The 16,041-nt window shown below is 29.8% G+C and overlaps 2 protein-coding genes across 2 annotated transcripts; one reads left to right on the top strand and one right to left on the bottom strand.

Moving 5' to 3' along the window:
• Nucleotides 1–1,077: 1,077 nt before the first annotated feature.
• Nucleotides 1,078–4,059, bottom strand: LOC124947473. Its single transcript, XM_047489650.1, has 3 exons — nucleotides 2,309–4,059; nucleotides 2,078–2,232; nucleotides 1,078–1,992 (listed from the first exon to the last, which is right to left on the bottom strand). Exons 1-3 carry the CDS (start codon nucleotides 3,936–3,938, stop codon nucleotides 1,450–1,452), a joined length of 2,328 nt encoding a protein of 775 aa, XP_047345606.1. The 5' UTR covers nucleotides 3,939–4,059; the 3' UTR covers nucleotides 1,078–1,449.
• Nucleotides 4,060–4,609: 550 nt separating this feature from the next.
• On the top strand, nucleotides 4,610–8,588 carry LOC124947827 (tuftelin-interacting protein 11). The gene is made up of 8 exons (XM_047490496.1): nucleotides 4,610–5,037; nucleotides 5,250–5,496; nucleotides 5,577–5,754; nucleotides 5,835–6,787; nucleotides 6,897–7,093; nucleotides 7,173–7,601; nucleotides 7,687–7,841; nucleotides 7,967–8,588. The coding sequence occupies exons 1-8, from the start codon at nucleotides 4,932–4,934 to the stop codon at nucleotides 8,216–8,218; spliced, it is 2,517 nt and encodes an 838-aa protein (XP_047346452.1). The 5' UTR covers nucleotides 4,610–4,931; the 3' UTR covers nucleotides 8,219–8,588.
• The last annotated feature ends 7,453 nt before the right edge of the window (nucleotides 8,589–16,041 follow it).

Raw genomic sequence — 16,041 nt, forward strand, 5'->3', positions numbered from 1 at the left:
TCTACTTTTTTTTTTTTTTTTTTTTTTTTTTTTTTAACATAAACCACTAAATCTAATAAATTCTATTATTCGTGAAAAAAAAAAAATAATATACTGAACGTATAATTTATTCAGTAAATAAATGTTCTTCAAACATAAATAAAAATTAAAAATTTTCCATTAAAAAATTTTAACAAAATTTTGTTAATTTTTCAATCGATAAGATTTTAACTCGAGAATATATTTCTACGCTATAATTTGTCAAGTTGATATTTGTTACGTTATACAGAGCGTACTTAATTAAATAAAAATCTGTATATATTATTTACGCAAAAATACGATCGGTTTAACGGATTAATAGAATGATAATGTTTGATAGTGTCTTATCAAAGACCGATACGTTTATCAAGATATGATTATCATTTACTATTGTTTAGTAAATGAACTCTATACAGACATATTTAAGCAGATCTTATTATACTACATTCACATACCTTCTAATACATTATACGTATGAAATATAAACAAAAGATGAAGCTCAGATTCTTAATCCATAGGATTAGGATTTAAGATTGATTCACCATATGCCAACTGTTGTGCGTGGGAAAATAATCTCGAACAACAGGATACTCATACTTACAACTATTAAAACGGGAAAGAGTTAAAATGACTTTATATATATATACATATATATATATATATATATATATATATATATATATATATATATGTATTTATATATATATGTATTACTTTATATTATAGATATTATAGATACAATATTGAAGGAAGCATTTTTACAAACGATTATTTACTTCTTTAAATAGCAGAAATTAAAAAAATTTTTTATTTTAAGGAATAATGCATATATATATATATATATATATATATATATATATTCCATAATTTTATATTAACAATACACAATTAATAATAATTGTTTATAATAATATAGAAAATTAATAATAAATAATCATTAATATATAGCGAATATATAAAATATAATAAAGAGAAATATATATATATATATATATATATATATATATATATATATATTTCTTAAAATATAAATAATTTCATATATATTTTCAACTTTTATCTAATATTTTTTAATCATTTGGAGACTCTCGCATTTTGCATTAGCTTTTTACACGTTTATACTTCCACAAATTGTTTTATTTTTTTTTTTTCAAATTAATTGAATTAAGACATCAAAAAGTTAACATCTACTTGTTACGCGAACTCTTGTTCGTATATCCTACTTAATTCTAATTGTATATCGCAATATTTAAAATATGCAATAAATAGATATGACAAAGTATCTATTTAAAATCAATACACTGCCATATAGTGATTTTACAAAATATTAAGTACAAAATATTGAGATCGCATAATTAAAACGAAAAAAAAGAAAAAAAAAAAAAAAAAAAAAAAAAAAAAAAAAAAAAAACAAAAACAAAGACTTGTTCCTTAATCACGACTTCTAAGAACTGCGACAGCTAAATAAATCGAATTTGTTTTTCCAACGTAATGTTTTATATGATAAGCTATGGCAAATTCTACTGGACCGGTTACATTCTGTGCTTTCGTAGAAGCTAAGCGTTCCGTTAAATCCTCCAAAGTAGATTGCCTTAAATTCAATATGAAACCATGCATATAATATGCTCTGTACAATTGTTTCAAATCTTTCTTATCGGGTTGCTTCGACGAATTATTGTCTTCGATCTTCGAAATGTAATTTCGTAGGACGGCGATAGCGTGACGATTGTAAATCGTTGTTAATTCAGCGGTACTACGCCAATATGAAAATTTATCTCGTAGATGTTGTTCAGTTTGCATAGCCGATTCACGAAGTGTTTCTTCCTCTTCCTGGGAAACATTCAATTCAATAACTTGAACAATACGTTCGGTGGTAGTGGAAACGATAACACCAATCGGACGCCAATCCTTGCTCGTTTTCACATCATATTTCAAATTATGCGGTAAAATAGATTTTTGTAAATTCTCCCATATCTATAAGAACGTTATGCATTAAACGTAAACTACATGATTCGTGCAATCAAAAATAAAATAAAAACTTTCAATTATATCAACTTACACCAGAATAATTAACCAAATACGAAGCTTTCATTAAAGGACAATGACTATCACTTGAATTATAATGATCGCTAGTCTCAGGATCCCAAATTATAATATCTGTGTTTTCTTCTATGCTTAAAACAAATGCTGCCCATTTACTTGTCTGAGAAGAACCTATAATGTTTACAAAGTATCGAATTAATATATTATTAAAAAATGTTTATGAATAATATTATTTTATCGTTAATACCTAATAGTACGTATGTTTGCGAGCCAAAACTTTCTAATAAAGATGCAAGTAAAATAGCACGACCATAATGATCGACCTTATTTGCATTTAAAGTCTGACGAGGTGTTAAAGGTCCATAATGATTAGGTACTTCTGGTATTAGCATTGTTAGTCTGGCTGCTTCTTCTGGACTTTGTATATTTGTTATTTTATATGGAGATAAAAGACAACGTTGAATATTTTTTAGTAGCCTATTAATCGTACTATCCTCTTCCAATTTAGCATTACCAGGTAGCTCTAATTTCATCAGTATATAAATTCTTGTACGAGGATGACCAGGACTAGCTTGTACATAACCAAATAACATTGTGGGACTATATAAAGGTGATAAAGCTACCCAACGTTCTAATTCTTGATAATTTCTATGATGTTCAAGAGGTATTCTTGCTTCACCTAACCACTGTTGACCCCATACAGGATGCTGATCATATAAACGTAACTTTACATCATGTTCCCCACTCTTTCTTGGTAATTCAAAATGCATTGTTTGATGCCATATAGGTGCTGGACCATCTGCAATAGGAGTAATATGTATAATATTACCCCACTCTACTTCTAAAAGTGGTTGAACCAATGCAGATTCTTCTCTAATTGGTATTTCAACACCACGTAAAATAGTAACAGAAAGTAAAGCCTTTCCAATTGTATGATGTCGATGTGTACTAGAGGATGGTCGTAATGGACGTCTAGCTTGTAATAAATTTCTAAAAGATATGTCCAACAAAGAAAGAACAGATTGTTCTGTCACAGTTATATCTGGAGGTTTTGGTAGCTGTCTCTCTTTTTTTTTAACTAAAAGATTTTCTTCTATATTTTCAAAACGTAATCCAGGATCTTCCAATAGAAAATATTTTACTTCTCTGTTACATATCTTTTTTTTATTAGGTCTGTGCAAAGAAAGACCATTTTGTGGATCATTTGGATCATTGCTTAATCTATGCAAATACGTGGTACTTGTTTCTTCTTGATTTTGTCCATGTAAGATCATGGAAATTGTACACGTTACAGTACCCGAATGAATTTTTCCTGTGCTATCAGCTATAGCAAATTCTATTTCAATATTATTATTTTTAACAGAATGTTTTGGCAATGGTAAAGGTAAAATAGTAGATTGACCATCTTTCAAATAAACTTGTATTGAAAGATTGTTACATTCTGAATTTCTAAGTAATAATTTATGTAATTTTCTATTAAATGGTTTATTAGTTTTGCATATAACTTTTTTCTTAAATAAAAGTGAAACAGAAGTAATCTCAACATTTGAATCATTTTGATTATTTTTAGAATAAATATTAACGCAACGTATTGCAATTTCTACAAGTTTTCCTGATAACTTTGGTACTATTTCATGATCTAACATACTTGTATTATTAAGTGAATAAGGTTTAATGACATTTCGTGTAAATGGACTATCAGAAGTATATAATCCATCCTCTATCAATGAAGTTTTATCAACTTTCTGTCGGGGACTTTTGTTATTTTTTACTATAACGCTGTTTATCTTTTGATCATTATTTATTACAGGATAAGCATAACTAAGACTAAGATCTTGCTTATCGCTATCATGCGATTTCCATTGCAAAAAATTCATATTTCAATTAAACTAATTTTTCTACATGTGACACCTGATCATGACACTTTTTATTCTACTTTGTATACAAAATCATGTTTCCATAGCAATGTAAAATTTTTAGATTGATGAGCTGCTCCGTAGATACATTATAGACATATATCATTGATGAATTTCTTCGTATAAGTATAATAAAATTATAGTTCAAGCTACGTCCGCTAGGGTTTGTACATATCATAATGTACATCTTCCGGCATTAATTTATCATTGTAGAAAGAAGTTCTCTCTCTATACATTCAATTGTAATTCAATTGCCTATTATACTTTTTCTTTCTTTTGTTTTTCCGATTATTATATGACAGTATTACTATGCTTTGTCTATATATATATAAAAAATTTATATGCATATTGACCATCCGAATTATATTGTATATTCTCAAAAATGGTGAAAGAATAAATACATACATGCGAATAGGGACAATCGAGTAAAGAAATCAATTTTTTCGAATGAAGAGTTTACACACTTTGTCATATATCATTCCTTCGTATTAATATGCATACAAATGCTTGTATATAGTGAAAATGTAACAAGCCAATCATATTAAACTACAAACAAGCAACGAACCAATCATGATAGCTTTCTTGTCACTATATATATGCCTATATATATATAGTGTATGTAACTATAGATCGTCTTTAGCCATGATTATTTACAAATAATTATTTAACATTAATATTATAATTTGTCACATAATAATATTACTCGTGTTAATTTTACATACTAGTGGAAAAGAAAATCTAATCATATAGAGAGGTTATTTACGATAATGGCATTTAAGACAATAGTTGTACGTGCTTTGACTTATGTATCTTGACTACGTGAATTGAACTTATATTGTAGTTTTGATGTTCGTCTAATAAGTGTTATGAACTTGATATTATTACAAAAAGAAATTTTTATTTTGAATTTATTAAAAATTGTGTGTGAATTTATCGATAATTATATTTGAAAATATGTCAGAAGACGAAGTAGAAAGTTTCGAGATCAACTATGATTTTGAAAATGAATTTAACATAAATCGTCCTAGACGAAAACTTTCTAAAAAACAACAGATGCTCGGTAAGAATGTTAAAGAAATATTAATTGATATTTTTGTAACCATTAATAAATTTTAACTATATCATTTATATCTGAAAAACATTTTTCATGTTGAGGTTATAAACAGTACATTTTATTTTTTTATTTTATCATTTGAGGTTATAAATACTTTATTTTGGCCATATATCACATTCTATTTAAATTTATAATGTTAATAATTTATGTTACTGTAGGTATTTGGGCAGATGATAGTGATGAAGATGAACTTTCTGCACGACCTTCATTCAAAACATATAACAAAGGGCCAAAAAATTATACAGTTCCGGTTAATTTTGTTGCCGGAGGTATTCAACAAGCTGGTAAACCACCAGAAGAAAAAGAGGATAAAGAAAAAGATGATGATGATGATGATGATGATGATGATGATGATGATACAAAAACTTCTCAAAGAGATGGGGAAGGATATTTTAATAGTTCAAGGTATCATTAAGAAATTTTTATAATAATTAATTATTTTTTTTGTTTTTTCTATTTTATAATTAATTTCTTAATATTTATAGCTCAGAGGATGAAAAACCAAGTAATTCTAAACAACGTACGTCGTTCTCATTAAACGTAGAAGGAGATATTGCTGGATTACGTAAAAAGAGATATCAAGTAAATCCTTCATTCATGAAAAGTGGTGTGGGTAGTTGGGAAGTGCACACAAAAGGGATTGGAGCCAAATTGTTATTACAGGTTAGAATAAATAATATTAATTTATAATTTGTATTATACATAGGAATTAATTGCAACTAATGTAAATATTCATAATGCAGATGGGTTTTGAACCTGGCAAAGGCTTAGGAAAGCAATTACAAGGTATAAGTGCACCAGTAGAAGCTCATTTTAGAAAAGGTAGAGGTGCTATTGGTGCATATGGTCCAGAGAAAGGACCAAAAGTAATTGAAAAAAGGAAAGAAGAAGCAGAGGATGTAAAGGATTCTAAGCCTAAAGTATCCCAATGGAGAAAAGGGGATAGCATTAGTAATAAGAAAAAAGTTAAATACTCATATCGCAGTGTTGATCAAGTCCTAGAAGATGGAAAATTAAAACCAAATAGAAAACTTCCACTTTCAAGTGAAATGAGTAGAGTAAAAGTTATAGATATGACAGGACCAGAACAAAGAATTTTAAGCGGTTATCATGCAATAGCCGGTGGCCAGCAATATCCAGATGAAACTATACCAAGTGTTAATAAAAAGGATAAAATTAATTTTTCTTTGCCGGAATTACAGCATAATTTAAACTTGCTTGTAGATATGTGTGAACAAGATATTATACAGAATGATAGAAGAACAAGACATTTGAGTGATAGAGTAATAGCATTAGAAGCAGAGAAAAGAAATCTGTCCAAGGTTGTAGATCAACATGGACAACTCATTGATACTTTAGAAAATGTTCTAGCAGTTGTTGATAGATTAATGGACGAAACAAGTGAGATAACATTACAAGATACTGCTGATGTATTTAAAAGTTTACAAGATAAGTATTATGAGGAATACAAGATGTATGAATTGGGTGATTTGGCTACTAGTTTTGTGGGTCCAAAAATAAAAGATTCTTTACTTTCTTGGAATCCATTAATGCAACCAAAGCAGCCTATAAAATTATTTGAACAGTGGAAAGAAATATTAGAGACTGGTACAAGTCCACTTCAATCAAGAACAATACAACCTTATGACCAACTGGTTTGGAATGCATGGATGCCTTCTATCAGAGGAGCTGTGCAGTAAGTTTTTCTTTTATCATAAATTGTAATTTCATTGTTTTTTTTTTTCTTTTACAATAAAAATTAAATCTATGAAATTTTCATATGTAAATTATTTGTTATAAACTAGGCAATGGACATGCAGACATCCAGATTCGTTAATAGAGTTATTAGAGCATTGGATACCATTGTTACCTGGTTGGATTTTTGAAAATATTTTAGATCTATTAATACTTCCTAAACTTACTTTAGAAGTAGAAGAATGGAACCCCCTCACAGACACTGTTCCAATACATACATGGATTCATCCTTGGCTACCATTAATGCGTAAGTACAAAGAAATTATAATTATTGTTCTCTTTTCCATTTAATCGATTACTATTATATATTTTCTATGAATTTTTAGGTAATTGGTTGGATACATTAATATATCCTATTATAAGACGTAAACTTGGTTCTGCTTTGGGAGGTTGGCATCCATCAGATAGATCAGCAAGATTAATGTTACAACCTTGGGCAGAAGTATTTGCAAAGGGTGATATGGAAGCTTTTCTAGTGAAAAATATTATACCAAAACTTCAAATAGCTCTTTCCGAGTTTGTTATAAATCCACATCAACAGCATTTGGATCAATGGAATTGGGTAATAGAATGGAAAGAATTAATACCATCCCATATAATGGCGAATTTACTTGATAAATTCTTCTTTCCTAAATGGGAACAAGTTTTGACTTTTTGGTTAAATCATTCTCCAAATTACGATCAAGTCATGAACTGGTATATGGGATGGAAGGGAATGTTGAGCGATAAGTTATTGGCAGAACCATTAGTGAAAGGTAGTTATTCATTGTAATTAACATTTTTCATTGATAGTTTCATTGAGAATAGTCATTAGGGAAACAATATTTTTCTATTTTACAGAACACTTTAAAAAGGCGATCGATATGCTAAATAGAGCCGTGGCTGCACCTCCGAGTCATCAACCAGGAGCTGCTATGGACCAAGTTTCATACTTGAACAATTTGGAGAGGAATCAACCGACGATAATATCATCAGTGGTACAACCGAGGATGGAGGTAGGAATTATTTCTTGAATCGGTCCAACAACAATATCCATAATTTTAATTCTAAATATATCTAAATTTTAATTCTATTTTACTGGTTTTTTTTTCTTTTTTTTTTTCTTTTTTTTTTTTTGTAGAGGTTGGCAGAAGCAGTGAGAATAGCAGCACCACAAATTCATTTAGGCTTTAAAGATCTCATACAGAGAAAGTGTGAAGAACGAGGTATCCTTTTCATGCCTATTCCAAATAAATACAGGGAAGCGAAGCAAGTTTACAAAGTGGGTAATGTCCAAGCATATATAGACGGTAAAATGATATTTGTTTATCATAATGGAACCAATTGGACGCCGACGAATGTGAACGCTTTACTCGATATGGCGGAACTTTAGATATAAGTTTAAAGATCGACAAAACTATCGTTTAACATTAGAATTTTTATTTATTTTAAGAATTAATTTTAATCGAATATAACAATATTTTATAATGTTATTCGATAAATAGATATATGATTTTTGTTTTGTACATATTATACATAATTAACGAGTATCATGTGAACGATTTTATCCAACGAGAAGTGGAAAAAGAAAACAAAAAAAAAAAAAAAAAAAAAAAAAAAAAAAGAAGAAAAAAAAAAGAAAAAAGAAAGAAAGAAAAAAAAGATGGTAAAAAGAAAAAGCAACAATGTTGTATGTAAAATAATATATGCGTAAGAATTTGTACGTAATATCTTACAAATATCAAAACACGAATAGCATTAAATTAGACAGTATTTCCTTCTTTTTCTTATCAAATATCTTTTCCATAGTGATTATTTCTTTAAAACGACAAGCTAATACTACGTAGACTTCGGTCTCGCCGATCTTCAATCTTATCGAGTAGCACTTCTGTTCGGTCAGTTCGAAGTCGAACGCGTGTAGGCGCCTCTGGTTATCCCACTACGAAGGCGCAGCTTTTAAAACTCCTCCATATGGAAAGTTGCACGCTTGATTCCTATGGAACCCCGTACTTGCTCGTTCGTTCGTACGTGTGTGTGAAAGAGAGATAGAGAAAGATAGATAGAGAAAGAGAAAGAGAGAAACAGGGCCAATGAGTAGCTTGTATCAAACGTTACGAGTGTGCACATAAGCGATACGTCGTCGGTGTACTAACACGAACGTATGCAAAACGCTTGCTCGAGAGACTGGTCCAGGGAGAAGAGGAAAAGAGGATGGTCGTCTTCTCTTCGCCTACGCGGCCGATCCAGGCTCTCCTCTCGGGTGTCGAGAAAATTTGCATCGACGCGAGGCCCGTGTCTGCCTAGTAACCGGCTGTCTCCACTGTCTTTTCTCGTCCGCCTGTCCACGAGCATACGTGCAAGATGCATCTCTACGAGAAAATGCATCTTTAGCTCTTCTAGATTTACCAGATACATTGTATTCGTCATTATGATCCTGGATCTCCCTCTCTCTCTCTCTCTCTCTCTCTCTCTGTATTTTTTGTTGTTTTCTTTTTCATGTTGTTTTTATTATTATTTTTATTATTATTATTATTATTATTATTATTATTATTATTATTATTATTATTATTATTATTATTTTCTTTTTTCTCCCTATTTCGTTCCACGTATCGATAACATTTCATACAATTGTCCTGTTTTATTGCATAGGTATACAGGCTGTACGTCCACTGTTGTCCGAGCAAATATCTCGCGATTGGTTGATATTAGAAGAAGGTTTAATAAGTGAAGTTTGCACAGCATTGAATCAGTTGCAAAGTGCACGTGCAAAATATTCTTTTTTTCTTGTTCTCTTTTTTTTTTCTTTTTTTTTTTTTTTTTAAGAATACTTATAATCCTTTTCGCATTTTTCTATCGCATAATAGCGATCGTTTGCAATCCAAATCATGCCTAGTAAAAAGTTGATATTATGCATCGTTTATGAGATAATAATCGACGTCTCTTCAAGGATTAAAAATTTTTAAATGGTTAGTTTTTTATAATATGATTTGAAAAACAATCTTCTAACTACGTAATATTTTGAAATCATGATAACTGATTTTTAATTCGTCAAAATACTCGACTGCTTCATTTGTAAATAATATATCAATACAATATGGACGTAATGTATTTATACAGAATTACAATAGAGTATGAATCTGTTAGTCAGACATTAAGATGTCGCTGATTATCTTATAAACGATGAATAATAATCAATCTTTTTACTAGATATAATTTTTATCGTAAATGATCATTACGATATAAATATGCAAAACAAAAAGAAATTATGAGTGTCTATCAAAAAAAGAAAGAAAAAAAAAAGAAAAAGGAAAAAAAAAAGAAAAGAAAAACTATATTGACCTTCGTAATTTAATTTTCTAATTGACTCCATGTCCGTGGACATTTCTCTCTATAAATTTTCTTATAATTTCAATCGGTTATCAGATATTTCCTTCAAAATCTCTGAACGGACATACTGTATATGTAAATATATATATAAAAAAAATAGATATAATGAATATTAAGAACGATATTTTCTTGCGTTATTTGTATCAAATTGTAATACTATGTGTTTCTTTTTAAAATTCAAAAGATTAGCTTCAGGCATTTCTAATGTTAATGTTTCCTTTTTTTTTTTTTTTTTTTTTTTTTTTTTTTTTTTTTTTTTTTTTTAAGAGAATACATAAAAGTGAGAATATTTTGATAATCGATTTGTCATTTGATTGTCTAATAAATTATTGTTAGATAAAAAAAAATAAAAGGTAAGTTATGTATGTCATGATTTAAATTGTTTCAAAGAAAATTAAGTTTTATTCTTAATAAATAAATTTCGATTGTGTGTAAAATTACGACAGAGATATGTATTTTTCATAATTTTAAACCCATTAAATTAATTAATATTGGAAAGAGAGAGAGAGAGAGAGAGAGAGAGAGAGAGAGAGAAAGAGAGAGAGAGAGAAGGGGAAAGAGAAGGAGAGAGGGGAGAGAGAAGGAGAGAAAGAATCTTAGATTATAATTGTGAACAAGTTCTCGTGAAAGACACGATTGCATAATCGTTAGAGAAAATTATTATCATTAAAGAGATATATGCATAATATAATTTAATTCAAAAAATATTTTAAATCTTTTCTAACGAGATATAATTTTTATATATAAATAGATTTAAATATTCGTATGTTGAATTTCTTATCAATATTAACGTGCACCTTCCCGGTGCAAACCAGTTCATAATTTTTATTCATACCTTTAACGACAAAGCGTATTGCTCGTTTAATTATGTATCTAACAACGATCGATCGATCGTTACTCTATCGTTCGATTTAAGTCCTATTCGTTTCTCGCCCCCCTCTCGCCCCTCCTTACCTTTAATCTCGACGCTTACCAATTACCACCTGTTTTACAATTCCATTATAAGTTCACCGACGTCGTTAAGAGCTTTGCGAACGATACGAGTTTGTCGCGAGTCGCTCGTAAGTTTCGCCGGTTGCCGTTTTCTTTATCGCTCCATTCACGGTTCTTTGCTTATACAGGGTGTATACAAATTATCGGCCAGAATTTTATAACCCGATATAAATAGATACATGTCCGAAAGAAAGAGATGCGAAGAGATAGAAAGAAAGGGACAGAAAGATAGATAGATAGAGAGAGAGAGAGAAAGAGAGAAAGACAAATAGAGAGAGAGAGAGAGAGAGAGAGAGAGAGAGAGAGAGGAAGAAAAAAGGAATTTATTTAGCATATACAAGCTCTTTCCAAGATAAATCACTTTCTTTTCTTTCTCTTCATTTGCAAGTCAATTAAAGTGGACGGACACTTATCCGATCCTTAAAAGTTAAGTTAAATATTAAATATAATTCCTATGATAAATGCAAATGGATTTATGAAGATTTTATTTATTTATTTATTTATTTATTTATTTATTTTTACTTTCGTGCGAAATAAAACCGATAGGATATTTTCTTTTTTACGATTTTTCTTTTTTTTTTATTATTATTATTATTATTATTATTATTTTTTTTTTTTTTTTCTTTTATCTTTCTATTTTACGACTCATTGTATACGAATTATACTTTTGCGTGTTCAACTCTTATCCTTGCGAAATTTCGTATTCGATCGAATCTAATTCTCTCGACGATGGATTCCGACATTATCGTAACTCCAAAGTGGTGGAACAGAGAGGATCAAGAGAAGATTGTTAAATGTCGTCAGACAGAGAAACGGCGATATACGGAGGGATGTAGTATAGATACGTGTAGATGTTACATTTGTACGTATGTACGTATGTACGTACGTATATATGTATATATATATATATGTATGTATATATGTATGTATGTATGTATGTATATGCATACGTTGTACGTACAACGATTTTAGCAAAACGCGATCGTGCCCAAACATTCCAATCCCACGCAAATCGACCTCCCTAAGAACCTCCATAAAATGGCAAGTACTCGCTTGCTCGTTCCTTCGAGAAGGAAAGAAAGAAAGGAAGAAATAAAAAGATAGATAGAAAGAGAGAGAGAGAGAGAGAGAGAGAGAGAGAGAGAGAGAGAGAGAATACGTTAAAGCCCGCGAATGATTATTTAACAGCTGACACGACTTTTTTCAAGTATACCACTTCATCCCATCGAATGACATTTAAACTACTAAAAAGCTTAGTTAAGTAACTTGCGAGTTATAACTTTTAAAAGTCTATTTCGTTCTTCATTTTGTTTTGATGATACTTTGGCAATTTTCATTTTATATCATAGCCTACGAGAGTATACACCTGTGTGCGTTATCGATAAAAGTTACATTTTTACGATCTCATGTTTGACTGGCATCAATTATATCTTATTACGTCGTCGTATTCGAATCGCGTGAAAGGCTTCGGTTGCGCAAATAGTTGGATGAATTCGACCGGTGATTTAGTGGATTAAACATTCCGAGAAACTAACGATTCTTAGGAGTTATACCTTCTCGTTGAATATATATATGTGTGTGCGTGCGTGTGTGTGTGTGTGTACGTGAGTCGTGACTGTATGTGGTAGTAATAACGTGGGCGTCGAAAGGTGATTCGAAGAGCGAGAAGTTTTACTACTTTACGTCGCCTCTCGTAGACGAGGATAATAATGTCGGTGGTTTCGATGCGTGGCATCATTCCTTTCTGTCTCCTCTTCTTTAACCAACGTTATACAATACTCTCGATAACAAATATTATACGATTTACGTGATCCCATACAAACAAGGACATAATATGTAAATATTATATATTGTATGTCTCCTATTTCTTATATAATAACTTCAAAGTCATAATTGACTTTATCGAAGTAGTAACTAACAATATAATTTTCTATTAGATAAAATTTCTAATCGTTTCATCGTAAATCATTCAAAATATATAAGTAATCGTATTTATTTGAAATGAAGTGTAAAAATACGGAATACATAGTAATCTAAATACATGAATGACATGAAAGTGATTGGTAAATCAGATCTATTTTAAATAGTAAGTTTCAATAGGAATATATAATTAAATGATAAAATGTATACAATTATAATAAAAATAGTGGATACTTGTAAATTATATGAGAATAAGATAAGTATATATATACGCAATTTTAATTTACGTAAATATTATATTAATTTTATTCGAATAAAAAGAAATATATAATTGTTATTTAACTTATCAAATATTCACATATATATATATATATTTTTCTTTTTATATATTACATATATGTCTGTATGTATACATATCTCATATAATTTATAAGTACTACTATTTCATAATTTATATATTTTATTTTATTATTTAATTTCGTATTTAAACCATTATTAATTATTATTAATGTTTACAATAAATTAAATTATTATCTTTTATACGTATAAAGCTTTCCCATTCTTTTTGTTTTTACTATTGATACATCATCGAACTGGTTTTTAAAAAAATAATGCCAACCTACGGAACTTACAACATTGTTCTCAAGCAAAATAAAATAATAATCTACTTCTTCTATAGAACGAACAGTTTGTAAGTGTATAGGTATATAAGTGTTTACGTAGAGGAGACTCGTTCATTGTTCCTCCGGCGATCCTCACTTTGCTCCTATTTTCGTATTATCTGAAGGGCCTCCCAGGTTGGTTGCAACTTCTACTATAATGCATCGAACTATATTGCCATGGCACACACAACGCGCTTACGTGCACGTTCCGAGACACCATGGTCGTTTATATTCTCACTGCCGAGAATATAGACGTTAACTACGTTCGTGAATACAGTTTGTTGTAGATCGTTTGAGTATACTATGTATATACGTAAATAAAGAAAAAGAAATACATATGCTTACATGTATATGTATTTATATATATAATGGTTTTGATTAAAAGTTGATACTAAATATTTTTATTTTAGAAACACACACACACACATATACATACATATATATATATATATATGTTATATATAGTTTTTTACTTTTTTATATATACATTAATTGTGCATAAAATTTCAAAAGTACTGTACTTATAGAAATTATATAAGAATGTATATGTGTAAAATATATTGATATTAGATAATATTATTATAGATATAAAACGGACGTTTTACACATACATATAGTTATAAAAATATATGAATATTGCATTGAAGTTAAGATAAGTAAGTATATGTTTCCTTTAGAAAAACAACATCGATCAAATAATCCAATTAAATTCAAGATATACTGTATATATTATAGCAACATTTTAACTATGAATTTTTCATTGATAAATCATTAACAATTTTTTCAACTTACATGTGTATGTATATAACCACGTATTTTACATATGAACATATCTGATCTTAGATCATTTTCTCTCTCTCTCTCTCTCCCTATCTCTCTCTTTTTCTCTTTCTCAGAAAATCTCAGAGCTTTTCGATTCGAATTTAGAAACTTTATCGGCGAATAAGTACTTACCATACACTATCTCTGACTTTACTCATGGATCGTGACGCGGCTAGACGGCTTACGTAAAACGTGCCACGCCTACGTCGCAAATTCGAAACTTACGATTCTAACGATTTTACAATACATCCGGTGCACCGAAAATCCAAGGATCGTAAGTTTTCTCGATAGCACGTATTTGTTTTTTTTTTTTTTTTTTTTTTTTAATAATTTTCCGATATACGATCGATGCATGGGATTTTATCGTTTAACAGAGAACGATGCGTAAGTGATTAAACAAATAAGGAAATATCGTATATCTTTTCTTCCGTGTATACACATACAATAATATCAATATAAGCGAATTACATTTTATCTGTATGTATGGGTAAGTATATATGTGGTCCAAACTTTCCGAGCACGCCAAGTTCCAAGGATGTTAGTCAGCCTCGACGGTAGGCCATTGAAATCATTCGTAGCATCCGCGAAACGACGCTTCTTGCTATACGAAGTGGTCAGAAGGATGACTCACGAGAGAGAAGAGAAGAGGACAGAAAAAGAAATAAAGAGAAATAGACAGAGCGAGAGAGAGAGAGAGAGAGAGAGAGAGAGAAAGAGAGAGAAAGTAAGAGGGAGTAAAAGAGGGGTGAGGAAGGTATTAAAAAAAAAAGCTGACTGACTGTGTTCTATGGGTGAACGTGCACAGGGAGTACTCGAGCGAGTGAACGCGCGCAACAGGTGTGATTCGTGTTGGTTGACTACTCGTGCGAATAATCCGGCTTGTGTATAGAACATCTGAGAAAAAGAGAGAGAGAGAGAGAGAGGGAGAGAGAGAGGGAGAGAGAGTACGTTCCGAATTGTTTTTTCTAACATCCGGGATATACTTTTTTTTTGTATAAGTGTTTTTCTCTTTACATTTCGATTCTATGGGCATTTTTAAGTTAAATGTTGAATGCTAGTGAATTAGGTTTATATCGATTTTTTTGATAAGTAGTGAAAGATTCGAAGAAACAATATCATAAGTGTCTTGAAGTGGTGATTCTGATTACATGAATGGTTTGTAATTTTTATTCAAAAAAAAAAAAAAAACAAAAAAAAAAAAAAGGAAAAAGAAAAAAAATAATAAAAAACGCAAACAAGGAATAAATTTATGAATAAGTATTACATTGTTTTTCGAACTATCTGCAAGATACACTTGCGATTTACTTTATTATCATTTTCTTTACTTTTTTTCTAATATGAATCAATTATTTTTGCTAATAGCAACGTCGATCACATTGGTATGTATATTCCTTCTTTCCTTATTTAAATGATTATACTCACACAATAATCA

The sequence above is a fragment of the Vespa velutina genome, chromosome 3, assembly GCF_912470025.1.
Source record: "Vespa velutina chromosome 3, iVesVel2.1, whole genome shotgun sequence".
NCBI lineage: Eukaryota > Metazoa > Arthropoda > Insecta > Hymenoptera > Vespidae > Vespa > Vespa velutina.

Excerpts from the sequence above, each read along its gene's own strand:
- LOC124947473 (XM_047489650.1), bottom strand. The coding sequence starts at position 3,938 with ATGAATTTTTTGCAATGGAAATCGCATGATAGCGATAAGCAAGATCTT. Across the intron at positions 2,233-2,308 it reads GCAAACATACGTACTATTAG|GTTCTTCTCAGACAAGTAAA; the intron begins GTATTAACGATA and ends TAAACATTATAG. Across the intron at positions 1,993-2,077 it reads ATTTGGTTAATTATTCTGGT|ATATGGGAGAATTTACAAAA; the intron begins GTAAGTTGATAT and ends ACGTTCTTATAG.
- LOC124947827 (XM_047490496.1), top strand. The coding sequence starts at position 4,932 with ATGTCAGAAGACGAAGTAGAAAGTTTCGAGATCAACTATGATTTTGAA. Across the intron at positions 5,497-5,576 it reads GGATATTTTAATAGTTCAAG|CTCAGAGGATGAAAAACCAA; the intron begins GTATCATTAAGA and ends TAATATTTATAG. Across the intron at positions 6,788-6,896 it reads TCTATCAGAGGAGCTGTGCA|GCAATGGACATGCAGACATC; the intron begins GTAAGTTTTTCT and ends GTTATAAACTAG.